Raw genomic sequence first — 18,812 nt, 5'->3', positions numbered from 1 at the left:
ATTGTTCCAGTTACTAAACATCGTGAAGAAATGAGAGGAACTCTAGTTGAATTTAAAACACGATGCCAGGGCGATTAAGGGAGGGGGAGGCAACAGCCTCCTTGTCATAGTGAGTAAATCTTTCGAGTCTTTACAAAACCTTATTTCCCAAATATTTTACATTAAGGAAACATTGACTCTGCTAAAAATCTCTGCAAAGCAGATCAGTACCAGCAAAAGAATATTACCAAAAGAATATTAATGTCCTTAAACATTTATTCAGAATTAGAGTAATTAGGAATGATTTTGGATGAAGAAAAAATGAAGTTTCTGAGTTTTAGTGAAAGAGTATGATAATTCTGAAATCTGCAACAGGAAGGCTGCCTGGGAGGAAAAATGTGTAATTTTACACTTCATGTAAAACTGTTTTCAAACAATTTAGTGATAGAGTTATGGACCTGGGGTTAAGCTAGTGAAAAGAAAGGAAATTAGGAGAATCTGTACAGGTGTTATTTTAAAGAAAGGAAGAAACCTTTAAACACTAGCTTTTAATTTTCAATTATAGGTTGTTATTAAGGTTTCCCATTCCTATTTTTACCATTTGGACAGGTATGAAAATGAATAATAAATACAAATCAGAATTTCCCAAACAGGAAAATTTCGAGTCTGCAGAGGAGAGGAAGTGAGCTATATGATTCAAATCATTCATTCAACAGATATTTATTGGAAGAGTTAAAAAAAATGAATCTAGAAGAAGAGATAAACAAGTACACAGGTAACATAACACCAGGCAGAAAGTGATCAATGCCATAAACAGGTACAGATCAGAACCTCTGTCTGTGAGAGAAAAAGAGAGATGGATGGAGCAGCATTTGGTCCGGGAGGAGGAAGGGCCCTCCTAACAGAGTCCGGCTGGTGGGCAAAGTGGCTCAGTGTGGCCGGAGATAAGAGGAGTCAGGTAGGCTGGGTCCAGGACCAACCCCGAAAGCTCGCCCGAGGAATGTGAACTTTACTCTTCGTCGTTTCTAGTACTGTTCATGACCTGTACTGTGTAGCTTGCTGCCGGCTTAAGGGATGAATGAAGCCATTGATGCTTTTTTGAGCAGACAAGTGACAAACTCCAATTTTTGCTTTAGAAAGCTTAAGTGACGTGTAGGAGGAAGGAGAGGGATGGGAGACCTGTTCTAAGAGTTCCAGTCAAGAGCAGGAGGTGATGTTTGCTGAGTTAATCCTGCTACCTGCCCCGCATTCCACTAGATGCTTCACACACACTCTCAAGAATGATTTAATCCTGAGAATCACCCTTGGAGGAGGGAGGAGTAAGTATAGAATTCCCATTTTACAGTTTAAAACCAGGTTCAGAAAGACTGCGTAACTTGCCCAAACATCACACGTGTAAAAATGATAGCATTAGGCTCCGACCCAAGTCAGTCTCATAAGCTTCTTCTTTCTGAAAACAAAACACACACAAAATACTATGACATGTTGACACTACTCAAATGAGGACGGTTTTAATAAGGACAATGACAGGGAATGGAAAGGAAGGAAGAGAGAGGAGAGATTTCGGCAGAGTCAGAAGGATGTGGCAACTGAAAACTGTATGGGGACAAGGGATTCAAAAAAAGAGTCAAAGTTTCTATAGCCCAGATAACAGAATATGGCTGTGAACTCAGATTTGGAAATGAAGGTAGGGAATTAAGCTTCGGACCTATTTGTGAAACGACACCAAAACATTCATATAGGAGGAGGTAGGTTCACTTTCTCCAACATGTGTAAAAATCACATGGGGTCACTGGCAACACACGCAGAATTGGTAGTGTCACTCCTTGGCCACAGACACATACCAAGGCCATACTCTCAGGCTGTCCAGCCTTTGCCCAAGCAGCTTCTGCTCCTTGGCCCCTTTCCACCTCTCCCCCTTTGTCTTCAGTTCATCCTGCAGTACATTTCCCAGGAAGGACTTCCCTGACTCCCCAGTTTAATCATCTCAGTTCTTTTCTCCCGGTGCCTCTGCCTTTCTCTGTGTCTCCTCCCAGACTGAGCTGCTGGAGAGCTGGGGCTGTCTTCACCTTGACGTTGTGCAGTCTCTGAAGCTATCATTTGTTAAGTCTGACCCTCAGAAAATATTTGTTGACAGACTGATTCCTATTGTTGCCCTAGAAAACAACCACCCTGCCCTATTAAGTCACAGTTTCTTCCTTCTTAGGGCATTGCAGTTAACCTCAAGACTAGGAAATCATCTTCCTCCTTACATACCAGGGTATTATTCATGCAGTTTACTCACTGCAAAAAGTTCCCTTGAAAAAAAAGCTAACAAACTAGTCAAAGATTTACGAATTTCCTAGTGTCAATCAACTTTTCAACAAGCTCACTTATGGGCGGGGGGGATGGGAGATGCGACCCGACCCTTCTTTGCTCTTTGTTTCCCAAGTACCCAAGCGGTGGTAGAGGCTTCAACGTTTCTCTATGGGAGGGTCTCCGGCGCTGCACTCAGGTTGAGATTGGGGGGAGGGATCTTTTTCTGAACCAGCTTTTGCGGAACGAACACTGTTCTGACTTAAAAGTAAGAATCTGTGTGTGTGTGGCGTCTGGCTTGAGGGTGAGGGCACGTGGACATTACTGGGGGAGTCTCTAAGGCACCTCGGCTCCTTCTGAATAAGGTACTTTGGAGGTCCACGCAACTGTCAAATTCCATTCTTTCTTCCCACAGGGAGTTCCCTTGAGCGTTAGATGTGGAAATCCGCGGACGGCGGGAGGGGGGAGTAATTCCCAGGAGGATTTGGGGAATCTCGGGAGGGCCGGTGTTTTCTCAGCGGGGTTTTGAGGCTGCTCATAGCCACGACTCGGAGCCACACTTGGCTAGAGCCTGGGCTTTGACGGGGCCAAGAGGAGGAAAGCCAAGAGGTGGGTTCGCGCCTGGCTGCCCGGGTTCGGGGGAGCGGGGGCGGCGACTGCCGGGCCCCTGGTGGGGCGGGGGCAGGGACGAGCGGGGCGGGGCGGGGCGGGGCGAGCCCGGCCACGGCCCGGGGGGCGGGGCCAGGCGCGCGGCTCGCCCTCGCGGAGGCCGCGGCTGGGCTCCGCCTCGCCCCGCTACGCAGGCGGCGAGGCGGCTGCGGTACAGGCCGGGCGGCACCATGGCGGCGGCGGCGGCGGCGGCGGCGGCCCCTGCTGCTGCGGCTTCTTCCGATGCGGCGACTGCGACGGCAGAGCCGGAGGCCGGGGACGAGGACAGTCGCGAGGTCCGAGTGCTGCAGAGCCTGCGGGGCAAGATCTGTAAGCTGGGGCCGGGGTGAGGGAACCCACCCGGCGGCGGCGACGCCGCCGGCGGCCGCGGGACTGAGGGGGCGGCGGGCGCGTGGGGGTGGCGGCGCCTAGCCGCGCTGGGACCCCGGGGCCGAGAGGGGCCTGGGCGGGGGCCGGGCGAGGCGCGCGGGGAGGACCGGCCCGGGGAGGCTGAAAGGGGGGTGTGTTGGGGGAGGCGTCTCCCGGACGGGGCGGCGTGGGCTGAGGCTGCCCCAGTCCGGAACGAGTGGAGAGCCGGGAATTTGCCTGGGAATTTGCCTGGGGGGGTGGGCGGTGCGGGGGCAGCGCCGGCGTGAGGGGCTCGGCTTTGGGGCGCGGCCTGGACGCTGGGACGCCCCGGCCTGGGCTGCGGCTGGGGGCGTGAGCCGGGGGCGTGAGGAGCTTCCGGCTGCCCTCCTACGCAGGCCTGCGGGCGGCTGCTGGCGTCGGGAGCGGTCCCGCGGTGGGAGCCGGGCGGTAATTACCGGGAGGCGCGGCCGGAGGAGGAGGAGGAGGGCGGGGAACTGGGGCTGGCCCGAGGGGAGGGGGCTGCCTGTTTTCTGGGTTCACGACCCGGGGCGAGGGTGGAAAAGGCGCCCAGGGCTGGGGAAACGGGCCGCCCTGGGATTCGAGAGGCCGCCGCACGGGTGCTCGCGAGTGAGCGCTCCGGGAGGGGCTGGGGCCGGACACCTGTACTCGCCCCACCTCGCTGCGGCGGGGACTTGAATCGAGAGACAGCGTGACTGACAGGGACTTCAGGCAGGATGTAGTGGCTTCCTGTGAGCAGGTCTCAAAACAGTCATCCAGCCCGCACTTAACCCACTTAATTCCTTTCTTTCTTATGCCTTTAATTGTTACTTTCGTGAGTGAGCCATCCTAGCTGCCTTCACATTTTTGCTCAGAGGCCCTGAGCATTACTGTAGACAGACCATTTGAATCCAGTCATTTGGACATTTATTTTTTTTAAAAATGACCCTTTGAAAAAAAAATAAAAAATAAAAATAATAAAAAAATAATAAAAAATAAAAATGACCCTTTGGCGTCAGATTGCCAATGTTTTCACAGTACTGTAGTTTATTCAGATGAAACACTTTTTTGGGGGGGGCTGTTTTTAAGATATATCAATACAGTTTATTTTTGCTCTGGTCGAAAATTAGCTTTGCTTTCTTGATTCAGTATCCTCAGATTGGAAACATGCTACATGCTTCATGTTTCATGTAAATAGCCCTTAGACATTAGGAGTACTTTTTACTTTGTATGAAGCAAATCGAATCGCATTAAAATGGTTAACAATGCTCTTTCTTGCACAGGGTGTAAAATTTTCCTCTTCCTGAATAGTGATATTATTAAGTGAGTTTGGATTTCCCCACTTGCCTTTTTCAAGTTGATCCCCCTTTCAAGTATTTGGGATTTTATTAAACCTCAGAAGCAGACATGTTAAATTCTCCCACCTTTTTATTTCCAGAAGTAGTGCTGGGGTTCTTAAGAGAGTACAGTTCTTAAAACCTGGAAAAATGACACCAGAGAAGGAGATCTTGTCTATATCTAAGATCCCAGCACAACCTACTAGGGTATAAAATCTTTTCAGTATTCAGATTAAGTCTTATGCTTAATATTTGCATATATCTAATTTAATATTTGGGAAAACTATAAATGAATGGGCCAGAGCACCCCCCACTGATCTGATTTTTCAGATTTTCACTGCTTTACATTTTAGTGTCACTTGATGCTAGGCAGTGTCTATTGGAGCCTCGCTGATTTACATAGCTGCGGGTTGTACCATGGAACTACATGTACACATATCTTGGAATCAAGGGTTAGGGTTGGGCTGTTTTCAGAAAGACTTAGTTGCCCTGCACTTTCACCTGCTCCATGGCAAAGACAGCACAGTTAGTGATATCACTGTGAGTGAAACTTGGGCCTACAAATAAAAAAACTCAACTTTGTTTCTATGGGAGAGCAGCCCCATCACCCAGACTTGGAGATTGAACATCCAGTGTCTGGGAATGATATTACCTCTTTAACCATAGCCGAAGTATTACATCTGTTATCGCAGTCAGCTTCTTGGTTTTTGAATTGTTCAGCTTATAGCTCAGGTCATTTAGTGTCTGTTTCATAGAAAAAGCGTATTAGGAAACTTATATACGAAGCTTCTCCCCATCTCCCTCTCCGTTTCTTTGCCCTCCTTTTAGCTGGTGTAATCTAGAATTGGTTGACCTTCAGAACCCTGTGAAGAGATGCTGTTTTCTGTTTCCCTGAAACTGACATGTGGGTTTTGCAGGTTGTGTCATTATTAGCAGGTGCTAAAGTCACAGAAATGGGATGATAGCGGTTCTGACTGTGCAGATATTAAGCAGCTTGGGGGTGTGGGTAACTGTGTCAGCTTTCTTTTTCACCACGCTGGGAGAGAGACCTCGGAGGAAAACCTGATGTGCCCACCAGCCTGGAGATGTCCTGGCAGATTTCAGCTGCTGATTGAGAGCCTTTGACTTGGGGAGTTATAGATTCATAAGTCTGAAAGGGAGCCTGAAAGGAAATGTTCTTTCTCCTGGACTTGGGTAGGACCCTTCAACTCCAGATTATTCCAGCAGAAAGTGGGAGGGTTGGATTTATATCTCTCTAGAGTCCTAGAATAGTAGTCCACAACCTTCTTTAGGCATATCACTCCAGTATTTATTAAATTTCCCATGTATTTCCATATATCCCATATATTCTCCGTATCCTTCACAAGGTGAAATGGCATTTTGTGGTCACTTTCAAACAATCAACTGACATTAGCTAATCCAGTGTTGCTACAGTATTTGAGCTTATGTGCGGACCCTTAATTCCTTGAAGTCATATTAGTGCAGTAGGAAACCATGGCAGCTCCAAATATTAATATTCAAGAGCCAGGTTTAGTTGTTGGATGTCTTAGAGTTGTATGAACCTTTGATCAAGGAAAGCAGGGTTGTACTCCAGACTCCATCCTTTGGTCTGAACTCCTGTGCAGTGAGTGGCCGGTATGTTAGTCCTCTTGAAGCACTTTGACATTGGCCCCATCCCCCTAAAAAACCCATACACAAGTGAAAGATGGGGGTTGGGGCTTTCTCCTTTATACTTTCAGGCTTCATGCTGTTATTTTGTCGTGTCCTCCTTTTTGGTTACTGCTTTTTGTGAAGTTGCTCTCATCCAGTTAAATCATGTTGTAAAAATGTTGCTCAGAGAGCCCAGACCACCTTAGGCATGGGTTGACCTACTCAAGGAAGACCAGATTGATAAGGGAGCCAGTGAGGATTTATGTGAACGTTGAGATGTGTGGTACAGTACAAGGTCTGTGGGACCACGATATGTCCCAGAACTCACGTGGTCTCCCTGTGTAGGATCCGTGGGATATGGTTAAGTACTTGAGTTTAGAGGCTTGGTCAGGTTAGTCACCTGGATTTGATTCTTCACTTAATTTCTGACTTTTGTTAACATCTGTGTGTTTCTCTGTTCTTGTGTGTAAAGTGGGGGTAGTTAAAACACCTCTATCTCACAGGCTTGATTTGAGGATTAAATAAATCCCCTCCCCAATCATTCTCTTCATCCCCCCAGGAACTGAATCAGATATGGGCCATCTCTTAGGAAGGAGTAATAAAGTAGTAGCTAAAAACTTTACTTTATGTTCTGGTCCAACATGTGCTGGCATTTCCTGGTGTACAAAGCTGATTAAAATCAGGAGACTTGAATTCTGTTTCATACGTTGTTAATTATTATTCATGTGACTTTAGGCAGCTCACTTACCTTTGAGCTTATCTTCCTCACCTTTAAAATGGGAATAATGCCTCATCACTAGCCATTTTGTTCATGTATGTTCCCTGTGCTTGGGCGTGTCTCCTCCTTTCTTCCACCCCATGTTTATGCCAGGGAACTCCTACTCATCCTTCAGAAGCCTGCTCCATGTGATCTCCTGACCAAAGCCGTGTTTGCGGGACATTGCTACCCTCATTCCTGGCGAGAATGTGGTAGGCCTTTGTACCGCTGGGGAATCACAGATTGTTGATTTCCTTGTAACACATTGTATAGAAATCATTTCTTTCCCCCATTAGACTGTGAGTTCTTCCAAGGTAGAATTCATTCTTGTTTTTGTTTTTGTTTTTTAATGTCCAGGTGTCAGCATGGTGCCTAGAACAAAATAGGCCTTTAGAAAATGTCTTGCTTCTCGCTATGTTATCCTGAGGAGGATTTGAGATACGTACTATATGTGAAAGTGTTCTGTAAATTTTACAGCTAAACAAACTAGAAGATGATAGTATTACTAAAAAAAAAAATACATGGGTCTGTGGCAGGAAGTTCATCCCTTCCAAAATCACAGTTCCAACTGAGCTTAGGTTTGAATTGATGCCAAAGTTGCCTTATTAGGAAAAGGATTAAATTTATCTAAATGCTCTGATTGCTTATTATTAGGGGATTGAATATTATCACCTGACTGTATTCCATGAATATTATTACTAATTGGTCCTGAGCCTGTAAAAGAAAAATCTAATAATCCCACCTTACACATTAAATATTTTTATTTGTCATGGGAGGTTTCAATTTTTTGGTAATAACATATAAATCAAAACATTTTAATGACCAATGTGATCGAATTGAGAGGGAGAGATTAAAAAGAGTTTATTCATGCTGAGAATTCATTATTATCAGACATTTGAAATGAGATGTTATTTAATAAATTAATAGAGATTAAAAAAGGGTTTGTTCATGCTAAGAACTCATTATTGTCAGAAATTTGAAATGAGATGGTGAGTTATTTAAGATGGAGGAAGAATCCATCTTTTAGATGGATCGAAATGAGAGAAAAGGGTTCTTTGTAAAAGTTCACAGAGCAGTCTGCTAATCATTTGCTCTGAGGAAGACAGGAGGTAAACCTCAATGAGTTCATAGAATTTTTCCTTTTTAACTTAGAACTCTTTGAATAGACTCTTTTTTTTTGTTTTGTTTTGTTTTGTTTTGTTTGAATAGACTCTTAAGAGACTGTGGAACTAACGTAGCTGAAATAAAACTGTCGTTTTATCCTTTAATCATAGATGCTAATCCTATTTCTTGCTAATGTGCTTTGTGAAATTATTTGACAATAATAGCAGATTATGTTTTATCTACTAATGAAATTCTGTTTGCTTTTGAGTACTGCTATCAGTTTTGTTGTATAGTAATCAATTAATGTAAATTAAGAAACTTTTTATGTATATGAAGAAATTTCTACAATACATCTTTCGTTTTGTATGTCATTATTTTCACCAAAATCCCTAGCTAAAATAATATACTTTATAAGGCTGTACCAGTAGACATGCAAACATGAATGAACAATACTTGACAAATTTGTTACAGTGAGCTTAGTTCTAAGAATATCATTAATGACAGAATGACTTTGGGCAAATTCTTTAACTTTGCTGAGCTTCTGTTTTCTTACTTGTAAAATGAAGGGTTTGGTTGTGGTCTTTAACATCCCGTCTAGCCCTGAGTCTTTGATTGTTGCCTTTTAACTTGAAACATTTATTAATACTTTAAGACAGTACATTGGATGCTTTTATTTATTTGTTTGTTTGTTTGCGGTACGCGGGCCTCTCACTGTTGTGGCCTCTCCCGTTGTGGAGCACAGGCTCCAGACGCGCAGGTTCAGCAGCCATGGCTCACGGGCCCAGCCGCTCCGCGGCATGTGGGATCTCCCCGGACCGGGGCACGAACCCGTGTCCCCTGCATCGGCAGGCGGACTCTCAACCACTGCGCCACCAGGGAAGCCCCTGGATGCTTTTATTTTAATGCTTAAATGTGTTTAGTGTACTTATTGTGTGTATTATGCAATATACTGTAATAAACACTATACTAAATGTGTTTAGTATACTTATTGTGTGTAATATGCACTAAGATTTATTAGATAAGATTGTTTGAATCCTAACAAGTTTGTTTTGTTTTGTTTTGTTTTTTGTGACCATTACTTTATTCAGCAGTACACAATACATATCTGAGTGTGTGTCAGGGCACCAACCTACTGGACTGTGAAATGGGCCTAAGCAGTGAATGAGATGAAAAAGGTTCTTACTAGTTTATCCTAAAGCAATAGTTGCTTTTAGACACCTGTATTCTTAGAGAATTATAAAAGTTTAGAGCTGGAAGGTAGAGAACATATCTTGTTCAGTCCCCTCATTTTACAAATGAAGAAGTTGACACTCAGAGACTCCACTGTCACACAGTTAATGGCCTGTTGGGCACTAGTCCACTACTATCAAAGTTTTTGCTAAAATGCTACATAAGATGAACTCATTAGTATGAGTGTTGCAAAAGTACTGTGTTTAATATATGAAGATTACACTGCCTATCTAATGATAATATCCAGAAGTAGTCCTAGATTTTCACTGTGCCAGCTACATACTGTCATCTGTTCCTTTTTAAGAACTTTGCGAAGTAGTTAGGGTTAGCGATGAAACTGTGGTTGTAATCTAGGTGGAGACTGAGCCTGGATGTTTACCTTTTTTTGTTATGCTCTAACTCAGCTGTTTGCAGACCTGACTGCCCATCAGTGTCACCTGTGAACTTAAAAAATTCTGATGCCCAGGCTTTACTCCAGACCTACTAAATCAGAATTTCTGGGGTGGTACCTGGGCACCTGTAGGTTTAAAACATTCCACAGGGTTTGTTAATGGGCAGCTAGGATAGTGAGCCTCTGCTTTTGCCCATTGAACAGACTAGCCACCAACTACCTGAATGTTAGCAACCTGCTGTGCATGACCATTTAAAGGGTACCAGCGACTTCCCTGGCGGTCCAGTGGTTACGACTCTGTGCTCCCAGTGTAGGGGGCACGGGTTCAATCCCTGATCGGAGAAGATCCTGCATGCTGTGTGGCATGGCAAAAACAACCCCCCCCGCAAAAAAAAAGAATAAAGGGTACCAGTAGAAAGTTTGGTGTGATCACAGAGAGGTTTTCATTTGATTATTTTTAAAGGTTTATTTGTTCATTTGATTAGATAGTACAAATACTTGGTACAATATTCAAAAGGTACATAAGGGTATACATTAAAAAGTTAATTTTTCTTACTTCTTTTATTCCCCTAGCCATTCCCTCTTCAGAAGCAAGCATTACCAATTAATTTCTTTTGTATCCATGCAGAGGTTATTTAAGCATTTATACTTAAATGTATGAGTATTAATATCTCTGTCTCACCAATATACATATCCCAACAAAATACACACATTGTTTGCATCTTGCCTTTTTACACTTAATAGTAGCTTGATAATTTTTCATAAATATATGTGTATATATATGGGGGGAGGGAGGGAAGGAGGGGGAACTGCCTCATTTTTTTTTTTTTTTAAACTTTTTTTTCTTTAAATTTTATTTATTTATTTATTTATGGCTGTGTTGGCTCTTCGTTTCTGTACGAGGGCTTTCTCTAGTTGTGGCAAGTGGGGGCCACTCCTCATCGCGGTGCGCAGGCCTCTCACTATCGCGGCCTCTCTTTTTGCAGAGCACAGGCTCTAGACGCGCAGGCTCAGTAATTGTGGCTCACGGGGCTAGTTGCTCCGCGGCATGTGGGATCTTCCCAGACCAGGGCTCGAACCCATGTTCCCTGCATTGGCAGGCAGATTCTCAACCACTGCGCCACCAGGGAAGCCCTGCCTCATTTTTTTAACAGCTGCATAAAGTTTCATCATCTCTATATACCACAGTTTATTTAGCCAGTCCCCTGGACTGGACATTTAGATTATTTCCAGTTTTTGCTATTACAAACATTACTGCAATAAATAATTTTGTAGGTATTTTATTTTTCATATGAATGCATGTGTCTGTAGGATAAACTCCTAGATGTTAAATTGATGAATTGAGTGGTATGTGCATTTTTATGTTCAAAGGACAGTGGCAAATTGCTTTTCATAGAAACTATAACAGTTTATGCTCCCAGCAGCAATATATGAATGCCTGTTTCTTTACACCCCCATAGTGTGTATTTTAAAACTTCTTGATCTTTACTGGTCTGTAAGATGAAAAGGAACACCTAATATTTAGTTTTAATCTGCACTTCTAAATGAGGTTGAGGATTTTGTCATATTTTTTTAAATAAATTTATTTACTTTTATTTTTGGCTGTGTTGGGTCTTCGTTACTGCACGCGGGCTTTCTCTAGTTGTGGCGAGCGGGGGCTACTCTTCGTTGCAGTGCGCGGGCTCCTTATTGTGGTGGCTTCTCTTGTTGCAGAGCACGGGCTTTAGGCACACGGGCTTCAGTAGTTGTGGCACGCGGGCTCAGTAGTTGTGGCTCATGGGCTCTAGAGAGCAGGCTTAGGAGTTGTGGCACAGGGGCTTAGTTGCTCCGCGGCATGTGGGATCTTCCCGGACCAGGGCTCGAACCTGTGTCCCCTGCACTGGCAGGTGGATTCTTAACCATTGCACCACCAGGGAAGCCCCTTTCTTCATATTTTTAAGAGCCATTTTTTCCCCCATTTTTTGGTGTTTATTTGGTTTGCATTTTTCCCTGCTGGATTATCAGTCATCTTACTGATTTGTGGGAATGCTTTATGCAGTAAGGAAGTTAGCTATCTCTTTAGTGGAAAGATTTTTTTTAATTTAGATGCTTTGGCTGATGTCTCTGTTTATTCTTGAGGAGAAGTTGGTTATGAGATCCAGTGAGGGCAGTCTTTTGTTTGTTTCATCTATTACGTATATAATTTCTGATGTTAGAATAGAGATGGAAAAAGAATTGTTTGAGGAAAAGTAAATGAAGACTTAACTATAAATAGGAGCTAAAAGATAAACAATAGATTGGGAGAAAATACTTGCAGCAAATCCTACAGAAAAAAAGAAAACACTTATATAACACTTATACTGTGCCAGGCACTGTTTTAAAGCACCTTAAGTCCAATAAGGATGTTTAAAAAAAAAAGAGAAAGCACTTTAAGTATATTAACTAACTTAATCCTCACGGTGACTCTATAAGTAACAGTTATTATCCACAGTTTTACAGATGAGGAAGCTGAGGCACGGAGGCCTTAGTTTAACTGAGGCTAAACTAAGTAACTTGTCAAGATCAGACAGTGAGTGAGCCGTGGGTAGACTGGCTCTGTTACTCTTAACCTGCTATCTATACTTCTTATTTGTTAGTGTCCAGAGTATATAAAAAGTTCATCCAAATTTTAAAAAGGAAAAGGCCATTAGAAAAATAAAGGATATGAATAGGCATTCCACAGAAAAGAAGATACAAAAGGCCAGTAAACATAAGAAAATACTGGAAAGGTTTAACAAAAATTAATCAGGGAAATACAGATTTTAAAAAGTCATCAGTTTGTGAAAAAAGAAGAGCTCATTGATTTCAGTATTTGGTGAGGGTTTAGGGAAACGGGTACTTTCTTCACTGTTGCTTGAATTTAAACTGGAAAGCAGTGTTGGAGAGCATTTTGGCAATATCTGTTAAAAATTTAAGTGTGTATACCCTATGCATTTCTACTTCTACATATCTGCCCTACAGAAACACGCGGTTGTAGAAGAGGTATATACAAACATGTTTAATGTTACCTTGTTGGTAAAACAATACAGAGGCAATTTAAGTGTCCATCAGTAGGATGATGGCTAAGTAGTATGTTCATATACATATTTTATAACACACACACACACCCCATATACATGCACCTGTGTGGGTGCAACTTCTTTATATCTAGGTGCCACTTTTTTTTTTTTTTTTTTTGAAAAACTCTGGATCATGATTGAGTCCCATTTTGGCTTCCTGGATGCTGTTATCAGAAATAGTAGCCTTATCCCATATATGGCTAAAAAGAATGAGATGTATCTATAGTATGAAAGGAAAGAACTTCAAGAGGTATCGTTGAATAAGAAAGAAGCCAGTTGTTAGGGTAGTATGTATAGTTATATGTGACTTCTGTATATGTATATGGAAAAATGCACAGAAAGATGTTTGAAAAGATAAACAACATTGGTTATGTCAGTGGTGGACAAAGGGTGTTGGCCTTATAAAGGTTTACTTTACTGGAGAGTGTATTTGTGTATGAGGTATGTTATCAAAAAATGACTATTTGTGTAATATTTGTCTTATTCTGTGAGAGCCTCTCTTTCTCTAACTGTTGAAGACTATCCTATCTGCAAAAATAAGGGCAACCAGATGTTAGGTTGGGTAACATTTTGAGTTCACATAGAAATAAAGTCAATTTTTCTGTCAATTTTTTGGGTAACTTTTAATTTTGGTATAACTTCACACACACACAAAACTGTAAGAGTAATACAGTGAATTCCCATATGCTCTGCCTGTTTTCACCAATTGTTTGTATTCAGAAAGTTAACTTTAAAAAAATTCAGTGTTTTGTTTCAGAGGAATATAGTAAAAAGAATAATTTTGATCCCTTAAAATATTGTTAACATTTGTGTCAGTGGTTCGGAACCTCCTCGTTTTGAATTTGGGCGGTTTTATTTTTTTATTTTATTAAATGTTTATTTATTTGGTTGTGCTGGGACTTAGCTGTGGCTCACGGGCTCCTTAATTGCAGCACGTGGGCTTCTTAGTTGTGGCATACCAACTCTTAGTTGCTGCATGCATGTGGGATCTAGTTCCCTGACCAGGGGTCGAACCCAGGCCCCCTGCATTGGGAGCTAGAAATCTTAATCACTGTGCCACCAGGGAAGTCCCTGGACAGTTTTATTTTATAAAAAAACTTTCTTGGTAGATGGGGGAAGTGAACTCACATTTATTGAGTATTTACTCTTTTCCAGGTACTCTGTTAGGATACTTTGTAAATTATTTCATTTAATCCAATTTCAGGAAGAAGTTTGTTATTAATTCCTATTTTAGCAAAGAAGCAGATGGAAAGGTTATTTGCTCAGGGTTCAAAGGGGCAGGGCCAGGGTCAGGTATTCAGAAGGTCTTTAAGATGCCAAGGTCCATGTCCTTTTCTCTACCAAGTTGCCTGTGAGTTGGTATATTGGGAAGAACTGATGAGTACATTTCTGTTGTCAGGAAGTTAATAATTATCCCTAAATTGGTTATGGTCTAATGTCAATAAAACTAGAATGTTGGAATGCTATAAAAATTTATCTTCAGTACTGTTTTGGGGTTTCACAAAAAATGTTATTCTGTCTGCTTGGCTGTGCTCATGTGGGTTTGTGCATGTTAACGGTTCTCTTAGAAAACACACACATGCACACACACACCCCATATACATGCACCTGTGTGGGTGCAACTTCTTTATATCTAGGTGCCACTTTTTTTTTTTTTTTTTTGAAAAACTCTGGATCCTGACTGAGTCCCATTTTGGCTTCCTGGATGCTGTTATCAGAAGTAGTAGCCTTATCTCATACGTGGCCCGTCCATGTAGCCCTTAGTTCTTTCACCACCTGGCTTTGGGCCTTTCCTTTGCTTGCCATACTAGTGACTCTTGGTCAGCTTAGGAGCCTTTAAGTTTCTTGTAGCTGTAGGGACCACTGGCCTATCCTAGGAGAGATTTCTGCCATATGTGCTTCAGAGTTTGGTTTGCTACTTGAGAAGGGGGCTGTAGGGAGCTTAGGCATCAGCACACGTTCAAAACTGAAACCAGAAGTGGGCAAGGCAAACCACAGGAAGATCCTGCCTGCAGCTTGGTGACGTCTCTCTATAACCCATGGAGGTTTCCTGGCAATACCTTGCGAAACTTGCCTTTTTATGTACAGTAGTTTCCTAACTTCTTGCTCCGGCCTAAGCTTCAGTCAGAGGTGATTAATATGATAGCAATATAGATAACTGTATGATAATTATTATGCACATGACTTGTGTACAACAATTGGCCCCTAACTATGTTCTGTAGACTTTCACACTGAGGAGCTGCATCTTACCTAGTAGGGCAGTTTTGAGGAGTTGCCATGGAATTCATGCTTTAACCTTGACTTTTTGCCTTGTCAAGAGTTGTACTTTATGTTGTTCAGGTTTTATAACCACAAGACAGTTCTTTGCTCACTGCGTTTAGGCTAACCACCTGAACTATACTGGATTCCTGGAGTCCTTTGCCCACTCAAGTGCTCACTCAGCGCTATTACCTCGTTTATGTTTTACTGGTGATTGCACAGTACCTTATTTCCATGATGGAGTAGGAGTGTAGTGTTAGTGAAACTTTATTATTCCCTGTTTCTTTAACCTCCAGGTCCCAGGTTGATGTCATAGTGCCTGTTCTTCGGTAGAACCAGATTTCTGCTAGCAATTATGTAATGTGTTGATTTTTTTAAAGATTGCCAGTTGAGTGGGATTATAGAATCTCAGATTATATTTTTTTAAAGGTAATTTATCATTTATTGGGAGTGAGAAAAGTTGCTTGACAATCTAGTTATCTGATTATGTTAATTTATGCATTGGAAAACCCTACTTACTAGTAGATATTCCAGCAGTCACCATATGCCTGTTGGTGTCTCATTCTCTGCCTCAATAGTATCACAAATATAAATGTATAACTTCCCAGTGGTGCTTTCGAGATGACAACTAGAGAGCGAAATAACAGCTATGTAACTTTTTTCTCTTCAGTGGTTCTTAGGTACCCCCCCCCCCCTTTTTGTTGCTGTACACCTGGGGCAATCTCACATACTCTGGAGAGGGTGCATAGGAAACCTTTTGGAAGGTCATGTGTGATTACGGCAGTTTTTCTCTTCCTTTCTCCATTGAGAACTGTAAAAAATGAACAAGAGAGAGCTCTTGTGTAAGATTTCTTTATAGGAAGTATTTATTAGGTATCTAGAAATTGATTGAACGATAAATGAAAATGTAGCATGTTGAAAACATGATTTTCTGCTACTTTTCTAGTAATCACCTAACCTCTCTGAGCCTCAGCTTCCTTTTGTATAAATTCATAATGGTAGTTATTCTAATCTTACAGAGTGGTTGTGGAAAGATTGGATGACTTGCTATAGTGCCTGGCTCATTGTAACGTAAGCAGTAGTGATAATCGGTAAAGTATATATATTCATAGTTTTCTTGATGAATAGCTATTTAATATAAATGTATATCCAGTTCTTGTAGTGTTCATGAGATTAAACTGGCCACAGGTAGCAACATTTGAAATCAGTGTTGCCACGTGCATTTTAAAACATTTCAGGTGTTATCTCTCAGGATCTTAAAGCTACGGGAGCCTAAAAGATTAACTAGTTAAGGCGTTGCAAACTCCAGTCTACAGAGACCAGGCATAGTGAAGTTAAAGCCAGGTGGGGATTGTTAGGATTTCTAAAGAGGCTGTCTGTCTACAGTTTCTACTCAGAACCACGTTGCCAGGTCTCTGATTATTAAAGAGAAACCAGAAATATGGATTTATTTATTATTAACTCTCCCAGTTTCTAGATGTTGGCTACATTTTTCCTAACACTATGCAAGACAGACAAAATAAATCTCTGGTTAGCTGAACCCCAAATTGTGCCCCCCCATTTGAAATAGTTCAAACCCCTCATTTTAGAGATGTGCAGCCCGAGGTATAGAAAGGTCAGGTGTTTGTGCATCTGTTTCCTCTAGTAGAAATGTATTATTTCTTTAATAAAAGTCTCATTAAAAAAAAGTGAGCTTCTCTGGTATATCTCGTTGTTAAATTACAGATTATCTTTGGTCAGGACCTAATGGCTTGAGTGAATGGAATTGTGTACAGATGCTAATTTTTAGGAATCTCTAACCAAGGAAGGGCACTACTAGTTACTATTTACTGAGTGCTTACTCTGTTCTAGGTATGGTGGTAAGTGCTTGACCTCAGCTAATAGTCACAGTAGTCCTTGAAGCATTATAATTACCTCTTTTTATGCAGGAGGTTGAGACCAGGGACACGCAGATCATTAAGTACGAAACTCACGTTGAAACTCATGTGTCTCCAAAATGAATTTGTTTAACTTGCACCAGTACTGTATATGTTTTCAGAATTTTGTGCAACTTTCATCTTACTGCAAAAATTAAACATCATACGAAAATTTGAAAGACCTTATATGTTAACATTACATAGGATTGTCTTGGGACTCCCCTGGCAGTCCAGTGGTTAAGACTCGGCACTTTCGTTGCAGGGGACATGGGTTTGAGTCCTGGTGGGGGAACTAAGATCCTGCATGCCACGCAGTGCAGCAAAAAAACAAACAAACAAACAAAACACATATAGGATTGTCTTTTTGTCTATAATTAGATGGCATAACAGCATTTTACTTTTATTCTAAGCTTGTCAACACTGAAACTGTTATATTTTTAAGCGTATGTTTGATTCATTCTCCTTCACTCCATTTTTTTGTTGTGTATGTAAATGATAATGTTTGCATAGTTTTATATCTTCCCCCCCATCTGAAGGTCTAATCCTCTGTTTAGGTTGCTATTCCAGTTATTAGAACATCATATCCTAAGTCACTCAGGCCAAATTCTGTGAATTTTCTCTCTGTAGTACCTCTTCCATTTTTCTTTTCCTCCCGTCTCCCCTTTATTCCCTTAGTTTAGGCCCGGTAACTGTTAGTAATTTTCCTGAAGCATAGTTCTGATCACACAGAAACTTCTAGTGACCCTTGTTGCTTCCTGAATAAAGTTAAAACTGCTTAGCTTGGCATTCCAGGTTCTGTTTGATGCCACCTTTCCTTTACAGTCTCATCCTTTCTTATAACCCTTTCATCTCTCTTTACGCTTTAGCCAACTTGTACTCTTCACTGCCTCCTTGAAGGTGCTCCTCCTGTTTCCACCTCCCGAGCTTGTTCACGCTGTGCCTGCCTTACTCCTGGAATGTTATCCCTCCATTCCCAGTTTCTGTATTTAAAAAAAATTACTTGGAAGAAGTTACTGTGAAGATTAAGTGAAATAAAATATATGAAGTCCCTAAAAAAATCTATGTGTAATATATTATTTATTTGATAAATGAATATAGTGAACTATTATTATGATTTAGCTTTCCTCCCACTTCAAATAATCTTTATCTTCGGATCATCTTGTCCAGGACCCTGGCCCTTTGCAGTTTCTCTTGGGAGTTAATCACGCTGGCGGGTCTGTATTGGCTTTTATTTCTGTGCTTAAGGTATCCTTTGAAATAGATTGGAGATTCTACAAGATCTCTTAGGATAGTTTCAGACAGGAATAGCTATCTGTTCCTCTCAACACTGCTGTGTTCAGAAAGACATTAATAGGAATGGAAAGACTAGGCTTTGGAATTTGATTCCTGTCATTTCACTGTGCCAGCTGTGTAACTGTGAATTTTTTTTTTTAGTTTATAAAAGAGAACAGTAATGCTTATGTCACAAGGTTGTTGTACCAACCAAATGAAGTATTTGAGAACATATTTAGCACTGTCTCGGAGCATGCAACTGCTTGATAAATACTTATCTTCTTTTCTTACTTATCCCAGTAGTGTTCCCCTCTGGGACACACAGAAACATGCATACAAACCTATAGATATAAATGCATGCACACAGTCCCCCCAAAACATACACAAAAACACATATATGCATACTCACATCCATGCCCAGAAGCATAACACTGGAATCTCTACCCAATACCTTGATATTTGGAATTCTAGTCCTAGGTAAAATTTATATGGTAGGCTCTGGACCTGTGACCTTTGCACAGAATCATTGAT

The 18,812-nt window shown here is 41.7% G+C and overlaps 1 protein-coding gene across 3 annotated transcripts in view; it reads left to right on the top strand.

The window, feature by feature from the left end:
* Positions 1-3,079: 3,079 nt before the first annotated feature.
* The window catches only part of RASA2 (RAS p21 protein activator 2), a gene marked incomplete at its 3' end in the record, with an annotated part of 120,282 nt that continues 104,549 nt past the window's right edge, over positions 3,080-18,812 (top strand). For all 3 annotated transcript variants that reach the window (XM_081235288.1, XM_081235287.1, XM_081235289.1), the window contains exon 1: positions 3,080-3,252. In XM_081235288.1, the coding sequence (XP_081091414.1) occupies positions 3,114-3,252 (139 nt within the window). In that variant the 5' untranslated portion in view covers positions 3,080-3,113. The remainder of the gene's footprint in view (positions 3,253-18,812) is intronic.

This window comes from Mesoplodon bidens (genome assembly GCF_964165515.1).
Source record: "Mesoplodon bidens genome assembly, chromosome: 5".
Classification (NCBI taxonomy): domain Eukaryota; kingdom Metazoa; phylum Chordata; class Mammalia; order Artiodactyla; family Ziphiidae; genus Mesoplodon; species Mesoplodon bidens.
This window is presented reverse-complemented; position numbering and strand designations above follow the sequence as displayed.